Below are 13,501 nucleotides of genomic sequence, written 5' to 3' on the forward strand. Positions count from 1 at the left end.
GTTATTTATTTTACTACTAGAACAGTGAGAAATGAGATTTTACAAGCTTTTTTTAAAGTACCTTTGTAACTTTGATCGGTCACTAAGTGAAGTGCTGTAAATTGAGGATTACCTGTACGCTCAAGGTCATCGAGCAGGACATAGGAAGTTATTGCCTTTGCTGAGCCTTTCCCGGGAGATCAAGCACTTCTCATCCTTCCTGCTTTGGACCAGGGGTGAAATCTAAAAATTTTCCCTACTGGTTCTGTGGGCGTGGCTTAATTGGTGGGCGTGGCTTGGTGGTCAGATGGCTTGGTGGGCATGGCCACTAACAATAAATAATAAAAATAATAAACAAAGTATAAAAAAACAATAAGAGGTACCAAAAACCAACTTTCACACTTTACACACACACAACACAACACAACACAACTGACTCACACACAATGTAAAAGCAGCTGCACTTCACACTTCACATAGCCACAAAAGCTCAAAAACCAACTTTCACACTTTACACACAACACAACACAACTGACTCACACACAATGTAAAAGCAGCTGCACTTCACACTTTACACAGCCACAAAAAGCTCAAAAGCCAACTTTCACACTTTACACACACACAACTAACACACACACACAATATGCCACATACAGCTTTCTGAGATTTTGTGTGTTTGTGTAGTTAGAGTGAAATACTACAGAAACACCCCAAATCTCAGAAAGCTGCACAAATATTTTATTTTTATTTTATTTTATTTTATTTTATTTTATTTTATTTTATTATTTATTTTATTTTATTTTATTTTATTATTTTATTTTATTTTATTTTATTATTTTATTTTATTTTATTTTATTATTTTATTTTATTTTATTATTTTATTATTTTATTTTATTTTATTTTATTTTATTTTATTGTGGACTTCAAATCCCAGAGCTCCTCAGTCAGCAAAGGCAGCCAGTTGATCACCGAGAAAATAGATTAGCTGAGCTATTGATTCTGTCTGGCTGAAACTGCTTTCGGGCTGGAAAGAGAGCCATGCGTTCATCAGTAATCAGGTAAGTGCCTTAGAATCTCCACTTTTACTTGTTTTCTACAAGTAAGAGTACAAGTAAGGTTCTGCTGTTTTTTACTTTTAAAGACCTGTTTCGGCTGAAGCAAAACCGGCTTTTAAAAGTAAAAAAACCCCAAACCTCTGCAGATGATGCGGCTCAGCAGAGGCGTGGGGAGGGCGGGCAGGGATTTTTGCTACCGGTCCTCTGAACCAGCAGCCGCCATCGCTACCGGATCGCGTGATCCCATCCGATCTGGGAGCATTTCACCCCTGCTTTGGACATATGGAAGTTCCCACAAACACAAGGTAGAGCAAGGCTGGAGCCGAGCAGGAAAAGGAGAGGAAAAACTGGATTTATTTGAACAACATAAAGTGCTCGCAGTTTTGCATCCCGCAAAGCTTCAGTCTGAAGAATTGGGAACAAGAAAGCAATGTTGGTAGCCTTGGAGATTGAAATGCCAGAGATGCATGAAAGCAGGTGGAGTTTACCTGGATCTTTGGTTTACTCGGAGAGTTTCCCAATTAAGAAATCGACAGACACAGAAAGATAAGCAACATTTACACACAGATGCCCAAAAAGGAAACAAAAATTACCACACCACCACAATCGGCAGCAATCAACACCAAGGTAGAATAGAATAGAATTTTTTATTGGCCAAGTATGATTGGACACACAAGGAAATTGTCTTGGTGCATACATTTTCGGTATACATAAAAGAAACCTTCATCAAAGTACAACACTTACAACACTTAATGATAATCATAGCCCAGAATTGTGTTGGCTTTTTTGGCAGCTGCTGCACACGGCTGGCTCATATCTAAATGGTTGTCCACTAGGACTCCAAGATCTCTCTCACAGGTACTATTCAATTCAATTCTCTATTCTATTCTATCAATCCAGATTCTTAATCTGGTGCAATGATGGAGTTTAAGAGAAGGACGTCCAGGGCTGTTTTCCTTACTATCTTGATTCAATCTAGACTAGAGCAAGCAGAAAGAAATCATCACAAATGCAACCATCTTTGCCTTTATTCATCTGGAGAGAACTGGGACCTACATCCACCCTTCTCCTATTTATCCCCTTGATTTTAGCCGAAAGTCCAGAGGAAGTCCCACGCTCTTTCGTTTGGCCAAGGGGCTCTGGGAAGGCCACCCACCCACCCACCTCCTTGAAGAATGAAATATTTTGGGAAATATTAACAAGGCGCAGAATATTCTATTTCCCCTGAAGAAGAAGAAAAAAAATGGAGAAACATGCTCTTAAAGCCAGGAAGCAGACTCAAGTCTTCAATAGCCACCTCCAATCAGATATTTTGACCTTCACTTCCAGCGATGGGATTAAAAATCTACATTCTCCACCACCCAAATTCTAAAAAACAGGACACGACCATTTAGGACATAATAAGTATTAAGATCTGAGATAGACAGATGAGGACAGAGGCCAGGCTGCAACAACTAACCTTTATTAACTTCAATACACAACTGAACTCAACTTCCGAGCTTGCCAGAGAGTTCTGACAAGACCAAGCTCGCACTGACAGCTAAAGGAACCCGGCTGTCAGGGAGGAACCAATAGGCGCGCTTCCCACTTCCCGCTTTTCTTGTTGCCTGCGCCGCAGCCAATCAGAACATTTTCACTATCCTGGCTGCGGCAGACAGGTCGTAAAGGCGAGGACTTAACACCCCTCAACCCCCGGACCACGCAAGCGTAGTCGGTCAAATACGCAGGGCGTTGTCGACTCCGCCCCGAGCGCCTCAGTCCTGAGATCGGAGCGTTCGAGGGAGGAGCTGGAGGCAGGCTCTGAAGAACTACCGGGGGAGGCGTGGATAGAGGAGGAGCTGGACTCTCGGGAACCGGAACCGATGGATTATCAGGTATGTCAGCCGCCGAGAACGCTCCGGTGTTGCGCGGTGATGGGCAGTTGGCAGGGAGTTTTGGGAAGTCGCATGGGTTTGGTGTAAGCGAAGCCTGTGCCGTTGGCAGCTCGATTTGTGGAATTTCATCGGTCTGCGCAGGCAGCTGATGTTGTTGCTGTTGGTTTGCGTCGCCTATTTCTCTGCGCCTTAGTTGATTGATGTGTCGCCTCCAAATCCTTCCATCGGTGAGCTGGACCCTATAAGAGTATGGTCCAGTCAATTGAATGACGTAACCGGGTAGCCACTTTGTTCGCCCTTCAAAGTTTTGCGCGAATATAGGGTCCCCATTAACAAATGCTCGGGCCCCGCTGCGGGGCTCTTGGAGCTTTTCTGGCATGTAAGTGGGGTGCAATCGGTCAAGCACAGTCCTTAATCGTCGCCCCATTAGTAATTCTGCAGGGGTTACCTTGGATATCGGGCACGGGGTAGTGTGTTGTGCTAGCAGATACCTGTTTACCTTCTGCTGCCAATTTGAAGTGCCCAGGCGGGCTAAGGCTTCCTTGGCTGACCGTATGGCCCTTTCAGCATGGCCATTAGCCGCCGAATGGAAGGGGGCCGTGGGGGCATGCCGGATCCCCCGTAATGCCAGGAACTGTAGGAAAGAGGCCGATGTGAATTGGGGCCCATTATCCGTGACTAGCACATCTGGAAGTCCGAACGTTGTGAACAGTTTGTCTAGGACCCTGACTACGGCGTCCGAGGTGGTGGATTGCATTAGGAATAACTCTACCCACTTGGAGTAAGCATCCACCACCACTAAAAATGTTTGCCCCATGAACGGCCCAGCGAGATCCAAATGGATCCGCGCCCACGGCCCTCGCGGGGTTTCCCAATCCAGGGTTGGCGCCGCCGGAGGGGTTGCTCTGGAGCCCTGGCATAGTTGGCATAGGCCAACCCAGGTCTCTATGTCATGGTCAAGCTTTGGCCACCAGACATAGCCGCGACCCAGGGCCTTCATCCTCCCAATACCTGGGTGGGCCGTGTGGAGGCATTCTAATACGGGTGTTCTGAGGGCTGGGGGAACCACCACCCGGTTTCCCCAGAGTAAGCATCCTTTCTGGACAGACAATTCGCATTGTCTGCGGGCATAAGGGAGAAATTCTGGTCCTATGGGTCCTCTGGGCCAGCCTCGGCGCGTCCAATCAAGGATTTGCGCTAATATGGGGTCCTTAGCGGACTCCCTGCAAATGTCCAGTGCGGTGATAGGGGAATTTGCTTCCTCTATCAGGAGCACTGGCAGAGAAGGGGCAGGGTCTTCTAACGAAGTTGGAAGGGGACAACGGCTAAGGGCATCAGCGTGTCTAATCTCCTTGCCGGGTTTGTGTATAAGTTGATAGGAATACGCGGCAAGGAATTCCGTCCACCGCGACATGCGCGGTGACAGTATTTGAGGGGTGGGGCGGTCACTAGCTAGTAGGCTTAGTAAAGGCTTATGGTCAGTGACCAAGGAAAAGAAACGGCCATACAGGTAGTTGTGGAATCGCTTGATTCCCGCCACAATTGCAAGGGCCTCCCTATCCAGCTGACTATAATTTCGTTCAGCTGGAGAGAGAGTACGGGAGTAGAATGCTATGGGGGCCCCAGACCCATTTGGGAGCAGGTGGCTGAGGACAGCCCCCACCCCATATGGGGAGGCATCACAGGTGAGTGACAGGGGCAGCTTCTCGTCATACTGCACTAAAACGGCGGAAGATGTGAGGAGCCGTTTGACAGCTTCAAAAGAAGCTGCTTCGGTTTGAGTCCATTTCCAGGAGCACGGCGTCTAGGAGGCGATGTAGTGGCTCAGCCACCGTCGCCTTGTGTGGGAGAAAGATAGCATAGAAGTTGAGGAGACCTAGGAAAGCTTGAAGGTCAGATTTAGTGGTGGGCGTCGGAGCATTTTGAATTGCTTCGACCTTTGAGGGAGTTGGATGGATGCCGTTGGCATCCACAAGGAACCCCAAGAATTCAACTTGGGGTACCCCTATCTGACATTTGTCCTTTCTAAGCCTCAATCCAGCCTTGCGGAGACAGGTTAGCACAGCCCTTACTTTGGAGACTAGGTCTGGCATGTCGCTTCCCGACACCAGAACGTCATCAAAGTAAGGGACAACTCCAGGGAGCCCATGGAGCAAGCGTTCCATAAGCCCCTGGAAAATCCCAGGTGCCACGCAGACTCCGAACTGGAGTCGGGTGCACTTAAACGCCCCCCGATGGGTGACGATGGTCTGCGCTAACGCAGTCTCCTCATCCACCGGGAGCTGCTGATAGGCTTGTGCTAAATCCAGCTTAGCAAAAATTCGCCCCTGCCCAAGGGAGTGGAGTAAATGTTGCACGACCGGGACAGGGTACGGGTTAGCTTGGAGGGCCTTATTAATAGTCCCCTTATAGTCCGCACAGATCCGTACGGATCCGTCCGGCTTAAGGGGGGTTACAATGGGGGTTTCCCACTTGGAATGGTCTATGGGAACTAAAACTCCCTGGGCTATCAGTTTGTCTAATTGCTCATCCACCCTCGGGCGGAGCGCTAGGGGCACCCTCCGTGGCTTCAGCCGAATAGGCAACACCTGGGGGTCTAATTGAAGAGATACCGGAGTGCCGTTATATTTACCAAGGTTGTCTCCAAAAACGTCAGCGAACTCGCTGGCTAATTCCGACATTCTGTCAAGGTGAGTGGCGTGAACCCCTATGACATCTAACCCCAGGGCAGCAAACCAGTCCAATCCCAGGAGGGATGGCAGGTTACTCCTGACCACAATCAGTGGCAGGCTGCCTTCGAATTTATGGTAGGCTACCCTGAATCTGCCCACACCCAGGGTGGGAATCATTCTGCCCTGATAATCTCGCAAGGTGACAGGGCAGGGTTGAAGACACTCTTGTTGCAGCTGCGGCAGGAGTCGCTTCAAGGTGGACCAGGCGAGGGGCGGCCGTGACGATCCGGTATCTACTTCCATATCGCACGGCGCTCCTTCAAGCCGCACCGTCAGGTGTATTTTGTTGGAAGGTGCCGCGGTGGTAGCGAAACTGACGGCTTCATCGTCAAAACGGGAGACAGTGAAACAGTCTCGTTGGTGTGGCAACGGCCTCCCAGGTGGTTTTCGTGCCTTGGTTCGCTCTTGGGCGTCATCGTAGGCCGGCAGGGCGGCCCTGCAGACTCGTGCTAAGTGCCCCCTTTTACCGCAGCGGCGGCACACAGCTGTCTTGAACCTACAGTCGCCTCGGGGGTGGTCTCCGCCACAGCCCACGCATAGTGTTGGCGGGCGCTTGTCAGGGAGGTCCCGTCGCCGCTCCTGACGGAGATTTAGACGGCGAACGTCCACATCATCCGTAGACGAGTCCTCTCGGCTGGTTTCCTCATGGTGGACGCCTAGCGGCCGATCAGTTGCCAGGGATCCCTTCTGGAGCACAGCGGCCGATTCGTCGGCCATTTCTGCTGCCCTCGCCTCAGCTATCGCAGTGGCCAGATCTACGTCCTTCTTTGCAAGGAGGCGCCGTTGAAGGCGCAAGTCTCGGAGTCCACAGACCAATTGGTCCAAAAGCATGTCATCTAGGTCCCGAAACTCGCACTGCAGCGCGGCAACTCTTAGGGACGCCATGAATGCGTTAACGGTCTCTCCTTCCCTTTGGACGCAGTGCCGGAATGCGCGGCGTCGGGCGATTCGGGATGGGGCGGGAGAGTAATGGTCCTTCAGCTTTTCCAGTAAGGATTCCCATGTCAAGTCGAAAACTTGTTGCGGGGCAGCGAGGGCTCGAGCGGTACTGAATACTTCGCTGCCACATGAGCTTAAAAAATAGCCCCGTTTCCTCGGGCCCGATAGGTCCGCAAGGTCATTAGCGTGTAGGAAACATTCAAACCTCTGAATATATTCGTCCCATTTATCGGATGATGGGACGAATGGAGAGAAAACGGGCAGCATGTTGGCCATCTTCAGGCAGCCGGCTGTATCCCCCAAAGTTGTGAGGGAAAAAATTTTTTTTTAGTTTTCTTCCACAGCCACGGCTCGTTCGTGCCCTCTGCCAATCGCTCAGATCTTATAACAATGGGCAAATCCCACCTTCGTCGCCAGTATTATGATCTGAGATAGACAGATGAGGACAGAGGCCAGGCTGCAACAACTAACCTTTATTAACTTCAATACACAACTGAACTCAACTTCCGAGCTTGCCAGAGAGTTCTGACAAGACCGAGCTCGCACTGACAGCTAAAGGAACCCGGCTGTCAGGGAGGAACCAATAGGCGCGCTTCCCACTTCCCGCTTTTCTTGTTGCCTGCGCCGCAGCCAATCAGAACATTTTCTCTATCCTGGCTGCGGCAGACAAGTCGTAAGGGCGAGGACTTAACAATAAGATTAACCCTACTACCGTTGAGCAGAGCTCACTCCTCCCTTGTACAATCTCCTAAATCTAAAGGCATTTGAGACATTGCATTGAAGCAGACGGATTGTTCTTCCAAACAGGGCAAAACCGTAATTGTTTTATTGGTGCAGGGGAGAATTAATAGATATCTTGCATTTAACAGAATTCGCCGTTTGTTTCAAAAGCCTGGGGCTTTTTTCCGCAGGGAGAGAAAAAAAAAAGAGCAAAAAAAAATAAATAAAAAAACCGACTGGAGATGCCGGGGATCGAACCCGGGGCCTCATACATGCAAAGCATGCGCTCTACCACTGAGCTACATCCCCTCCCCGGCGAAACCTCTTCGAATAAGGCATAGAAAAGGCGCCGATTCTCCCCCCGACGACAAAACTTAAAACCCACCGCGAATTTTAAATCCAAACATCTCGTCCTAGCTAGAAGATAATAAATTAAAAGGGATCTTAAAGGTCTCCCAGTTCAAGAATGTACCTTATATAGCATTCGGAAATCAAGAGGCGTATTGGAAGATCAGAATATGAAGTACAAATGAAAACATAAAGCATTCTATTGGCTTAAAATTTCATTGGTTATGTTTCATTCGCTCCCTTTGGAAATTAGCAAAAAGTATCTTTTCTCAATGCAACTCGCTCGGAGCCCCCGGCCTTTGCATCGGACGCAGCTCTTTCCTGGAAAATTGGAGCGGCCCTGAAAAGGGCCTTTTCCCCCTTCTCTTTTCCCTTTTGATCTGATCTCCCAACAAATTAGCCGCCGAAGCCGTAGAGAGTCCGGCCTTGGCGCTTCAGGGCGTAAACCACATCCATGGCCGTGACCGTTTTCCTCTTGGCGTGCTCGGTGTAAGTCACGGCATCGCGGATCACATTCTCCAGAAAGACCTTCAGGACGCCGCGCGTTTCCTCGTAAATGAGCCCCGAAATCCGCTTGACGCCCCCGCGCCTAGCCAGCCGGCGGATGGCGGGCTTAGTAATCCCCTGGATGTTATCCCGGAGAACTTTTCTGTGCCTCTTGGCGCCTCCTTTGCCCAAGCCTTTCCCGCCTTTGCCTCGCCCAGACATATTCTCGAGCCGTAGGAAACAACCGAACTGCCAAAGCGGAACGGGAAAACGGCCCCATATATACCACTCAATCGGACCAGAGGGAAAACTCAGCCGCCAGCTTTTTCCCGCCTTTTCCAACGTTGCCCGTAAAATAGCCTCACAAACAATTGAGATGCCTTAAAAGAAGCGAAAGGGCATGATGGTTCAAGTATTTATAGAGACCTCCGCGTTTCTAATCCACATAGATTTTATAGGGAAATTCGAAATTATTTGTCCAGAATGTATATTTGCATCAAAATCAAAGGACCAGCATCACAATTCATAAATAGGAAGCAATCCTTTATTAAGTTGAGTCTGTCATCTGCACCTCTAGAACTGTCTGGTTTGGTTCTGCAGCCCAACAAGACAGACACAGACTTCAGAGGATCATTAGAGCTGCAGAAGAAACAATGGCTACCAACCTGCCTTCCATTGAGGACCTGTATACTGCAGGAGTCAAAAAGAGGGCTGTGAAAATATTTACAGACCCCTCGCATCCTGGACATAAACAGTTTCAACTCCCTACCCTCAAAACGAGGCTATAGAGCACTGCACATCAGAACAATAGACACAAGGACAGTTTCCCCCCCCCCCAAGCCATCACTCTGCTAAACAAATAATTCCCTCAACACTGTCAAACTAGTTACTAAGTCTGCACTATTAATCTTCTCATCGTTCCCATCACTCATCTCCTTCCGCTTATGACTGTGTGACTAACTTTGTTGCTTGTATCTTTACAATTTATATTGATATTTTTTCCTGGTTGCTTATTTGTACCTATGACTATCATTAAGTGTTGTACCTTATGATTTTTGATGAACGTATCTTGTCTTTTATGTACACTGAGAGCATGTGCACCAAGACAAATTCCTTGTGTGTCCAATCACACTTGGCCAATAAAAAAATTCTATTCTATTCTATTCTATTCTATTCTATTCTATTCTATTCTATTGTCACTGAAAATTTCATAAGGAACGAAGTAGGGAATATTCCCTGGAGTTAAGCTCAGCTCTTAAGCGAATTCTTGGCCAATGCAAAAGCAATTTGCCATTGATTTTTGAGATGTTTTCACAATTCAGCCTGAAAGCCTGCATTTCCTTGTATATATCCCTGTACTAAGCAAGTCTGATTTGCTTAGCTTTTTAAACTCACATTGTTGCCTTTAAACTCAGGTGGCCCATGGTTGGCATGGAACTGATAATAACTTCATTCCTGAATTTGACAGACGTTTTAACTTTGCAAAGAGATTTTTTTGGGGAGGGGGGGGCTCCCTAGAAATACAAATCACCAAGTAATTCAGGCAAAGCAAAAAGCATTAATTTAAGGGGAGTCGAGTCTTTTTCATGGGGGACACAAATAAATGATACATTTATGTAATGTGTCAGAAAGCAAGTAATCAATCAATCAATAAGACATGGATTATATATGAGTCTTGAACTAATAGAAAACATGGGTTCTAGATATTCCACAAGTGGCAAATTTATGGGTTTCCGTTAAGTCTTCCCAGCTGAGCTTGAATCTTCCTTAAAACTTGCAAGGGTATGCAAAGATTTTAGGAATAGGCTCTATATTGTTTAGTGCTGAAAAAGAGAAGTTTTCGCATACCAAAAGAAATGGCCTTGACTAAGAAGAAAAATACAGATTTTCCTCAAGATAGAAAAGAGGTTTGGGCTGCCACATTTAAAATCTTAATAACATTTTTTAAAAAAAAATGCTAATAACACTTTTCAAAGTACTAAAATTCCAAGAAACACTGTACTGTGACAAAATGTGACAAATAAGGCTTGGATTTACACTATATGCTTAAGCAAGGTGAGGCAACTGTACTTTCTAATATTTTTTTATATTTTGGTTTTATAGTATACTAAGCCACCCAGAGTTGCCTTAAATAGTGCAATGGGCAGCATATAAATTTAATAAATAAAATGAGCTAGCTTGGTATTGTCAGAAGAATAATCTGGGGTTCCAACCAGGGTTGCACAAGAATAAATAAAATAAAGAATAAAAAAAACCAAAGAATACAAGAATAAATAAATAAAACCAATACAAGAATAAATAAATAAAACCAATACAAGAATAAATAAATAAAACCAAAGAAAACAAGAATAAGTAAAACCAAAGAGCTGTGAGGAATACTTATTCTAAAAGCCAAATAGCTTGCCTTCAAGGGCAGGCTGCCGAAATAGAGTGCAGTGGCAAAACTTTTATAGAAGCTTGTTGGGAATGTGGAAGTGTCTACCTGCTGTGTGTGTGTGTATTGTGAACATACAGTTCTACTGGGAGACTTAATTTCATTACCTGTATTTGCGTTTGCAGACCTTATCTTTTGATATGTGGATTACGTCTGGGTAATTATATTTTAGGATTTGGGGAAGTTTGCTAATTTAATTAATTTAAGACACTGATTCTCAGACTTCATAATTCTTTTAATATTTTAAGGGAAGATGGGAACTATGAAGAATAAATATATTTGGATATAAAACTTCAGTTATGGATGTCCTAGTGCAGACCAGTGTTTTTCAATTTTGAGCTGCCTCCGGGGTTACCGCAACTCCCCGACCTCCGGACCTTTCGACGCGAGCTCAAGACTTTCTTGTTCTATCGCGCAGGACTGGCCTGAAGTATTGTAAACGTGGGTTTTATTATAGTTTTATTGTTTTATTTGTTTCGGCCTGTAATTTAATTAGATTTTAAAATGTTTTTAATTTTTGTAATTCTGTTTTATCTGGCTGTAAACCGCCCTGAGTCCTTCGGGAGAAGGGCGGTTTATTAGTTCAATTAAACTAAACTAAACTAAACTAAACTAAACTAAACTAATTTTGGTAATTTTAAGATGCGTGGACTTCAACTCCCAGAATTCCCCAGCCAGCCATGTTGAAGTTGGAAGTCCAACCATCTTAAAAATTGCCAAGGTGGTTAAACACTCCTAGAGTCTAGAATAGAGTTTAGTCTAGAGCAAAACTCTAGAAATGCTTACTCATAAGCAAACCCCTTCTGACCTCAGTTTCCAGCTGCAGGCATTACAGAATTTAATAAAATGTTTGCCTAATTTGAAGGAGGCTCATTGTGGGGTAAAAAGAAGTTAACAGTAAATTTTACTTAGCACAGCTCATGTTGCCACAGAGTGCATTACAGTATAAACTGGAATTCTCCCAGAAGGGACTTTTAACAGAATTCAGTGTTCTGCAAACACTAAATTTGCACCTTGTCACTTTCATGTAACATCATTCTAAAATGGTGCAAAAATAAAGATACAATTCTCACAATGCAATGGAAGAACGGATGGAAAAAAACCTGATCAGAGTTAGCAAAAAATAGCCAATTGAGCACTAAAAAGCTAATGTTTTTCCCATTACATCACTTCTTTCCTCTTCCTTCCCCCCCTCTATTTCCCTAGAACCTGCATATTCATGTTTTATATTCAAATTTTAATTAAAATAATGCAGGGATCTGGGTAGGTCACCAGGACCAGAGGATAGAGGCCCATCCTCAGGGGAACTTCTCTCTAGCAAAAAAAGTCAGTAGAGATTGTGAGTCATCCAGGTCACCTGCTGTCCCCAAAGGTCCTTTTTTTTCTTTTGAAAACATTTTGCTTCTCATCCAAGAAGCTTCTTCAGCTCTGACAATAGTGGGGAATTGAAAGATTTATCTATCCTATTATTTGTCAACTATCCTGTCAGAGCTGAAGAAGCTTCTTGGATGAGACGCAAAATGTCTTCAAAAAGAAAAAAGGAAAGTCCAGTTCTCTTTAGCAACGCATCCACTGTTGACAGAGTGCTTTAGAAGAGGTCTATGCAACACAGACCCAAGAGCCAAATTCCTTGTGTCCATTAAAAAAAAAAAATCAATTGTTCTATAAAAAAAAAATCAATGCACAATCCCTGTTTAAAGAGTTAATCAACTGTAGTGCGGGATCAGGGTTGGAGAAATACAGGCAGGCACAAAAAAGAAACGCATCGCAAGTATCAAGTTTGCAAATTTTACTTTCCTTTTACAAATCAGGAAACCTTCCAACGGCTTCATACTTTTTTCCTTCATCTTAGATGGGAATATAAATCTAGCAATAAACACAGCCCCGGGGAAAAAAAGACGACTTCGGCCTTTTCGAAGAAAATGTGAGCGGCTCTTAAAAGAGCCTTTGGGGGGGTGGGGTTTGGTGGCGGGCAAGTCTTCCCTGCGGTCCGATGGTGGCAAACTTGCGCTCTACTTGGAGCTGGTGTACTTGGTGACGGCTTTGGTGCCCTCGGAGACGGCGTGCTTGGCCAGCTCGCCGGGCAGCAGGAGGCGGACGGCCGTCTGGATCTCGCGGGAGGTGATGGTGGAGCGCTTGTTGTAGTGAGCCAGGCGGGACGCCTCGGCCGCGATGCGCTCGAAGATGTCGTTGACGAAGGAGTTCATGATGCTCATGGCCTTGGAGGAGATGCCGGTGTCGGGGTGGACCTGCTTCAGCACCTTGTAGACGTAGATGGAGTAGCTCTCCTTGCGGCTCTTCCTGCGCTTCTTGTCGCCTTTCTTCTGCGTCTTGGTGATGGCCTTCTTCGACCCTTTCTTGGGCACCGGCGCGGATTTCGCGGGCTCGGGCATCTTCACTCTTCCTCTTAAGCCAACAAATCAACTGACGAACTTCGTTCTCCCGCTCCCTTTTATAAGCAGCCGTATGCTAATGAAGGCGCTCCGATCGTCACGCTGCCGTTGGTCCGTACAATTTGGGCGGGAAAGGGGGAACGCCAATCGGAAACGCCGAAGCGTTTCCCCTTCGCTATTGGATAAGGAAACAATGGCTTGGTTCGGTTTGAACGCGCGCGCCGGAGTTGTTGCTTGCTGATTGGTTTCCGTGAAAGCGTCTTCTCCTCTCATTGGTCTCTTTTGAAGCCGTATTGCCAAACGCAAAGGTTGTTTTGCCTTGCAAAGCAAAGCAAAGCAATAAATTGGTTTTGTCATCTAATGGAAATAAGGAAAAATTGGGACCCAGATTAATAGTTGGGCGGTTGTGCACCCGGCTGCCTTGCTTCAGCGGTGTCTACGGAGTCCAATGGGTTGAGGGGAGGGTGGGGGGCAGCCGTCTGAGGAAGCTTCAATTGCAAAACCAAGTGAAAGACAAATCTGGACAAGTTACCTGCAATGA

The 13,501-nt window shown here is 46.1% G+C and overlaps 2 protein-coding genes and 1 non-coding gene across 3 annotated transcripts; all 3 read right to left on the minus strand.

Annotated features, from left to right (window-relative positions):
• Positions 1 to 7,536: 7,536 nt before the first annotated feature.
• On the minus strand, positions 7,537 to 7,608 carry TRNAA-UGC (transfer RNA alanine (anticodon UGC)). The gene has a single exon. It is a non-coding gene; the product is annotated as a tRNA-Ala (tRNA).
• A 323-nt stretch (positions 7,609 to 7,931) lies between these two features.
• On the minus strand, positions 7,932 to 8,358 carry LOC131198790 (histone H4). Its single transcript, XM_058183838.1, has one exon. It carries the CDS (start codon positions 8,353 to 8,355, stop codon positions 8,044 to 8,046), a length of 312 nt encoding a protein of 103 aa, XP_058039821.1. The 5' UTR covers positions 8,356 to 8,358; the 3' UTR covers positions 7,932 to 8,043.
• Positions 8,359 to 12,456: 4,098 nt separating this feature from the next.
• Positions 12,457 to 12,973, minus strand: LOC131197429 (histone H2B 5-like). The gene has a single exon (XM_058181492.1). It carries the CDS (start codon positions 12,958 to 12,960, stop codon positions 12,580 to 12,582), a length of 381 nt encoding a protein of 126 aa, XP_058037475.1. The 5' UTR covers positions 12,961 to 12,973; the 3' UTR covers positions 12,457 to 12,579.
• Positions 12,974 to 13,501: the final 528 nt, after the last annotated feature.

This window comes from Ahaetulla prasina, chromosome 4 (genome assembly GCF_028640845.1).
Source record: "Ahaetulla prasina isolate Xishuangbanna chromosome 4, ASM2864084v1, whole genome shotgun sequence".
Taxonomy (NCBI): domain Eukaryota; kingdom Metazoa; phylum Chordata; class Lepidosauria; order Squamata; family Colubridae; genus Ahaetulla; species Ahaetulla prasina.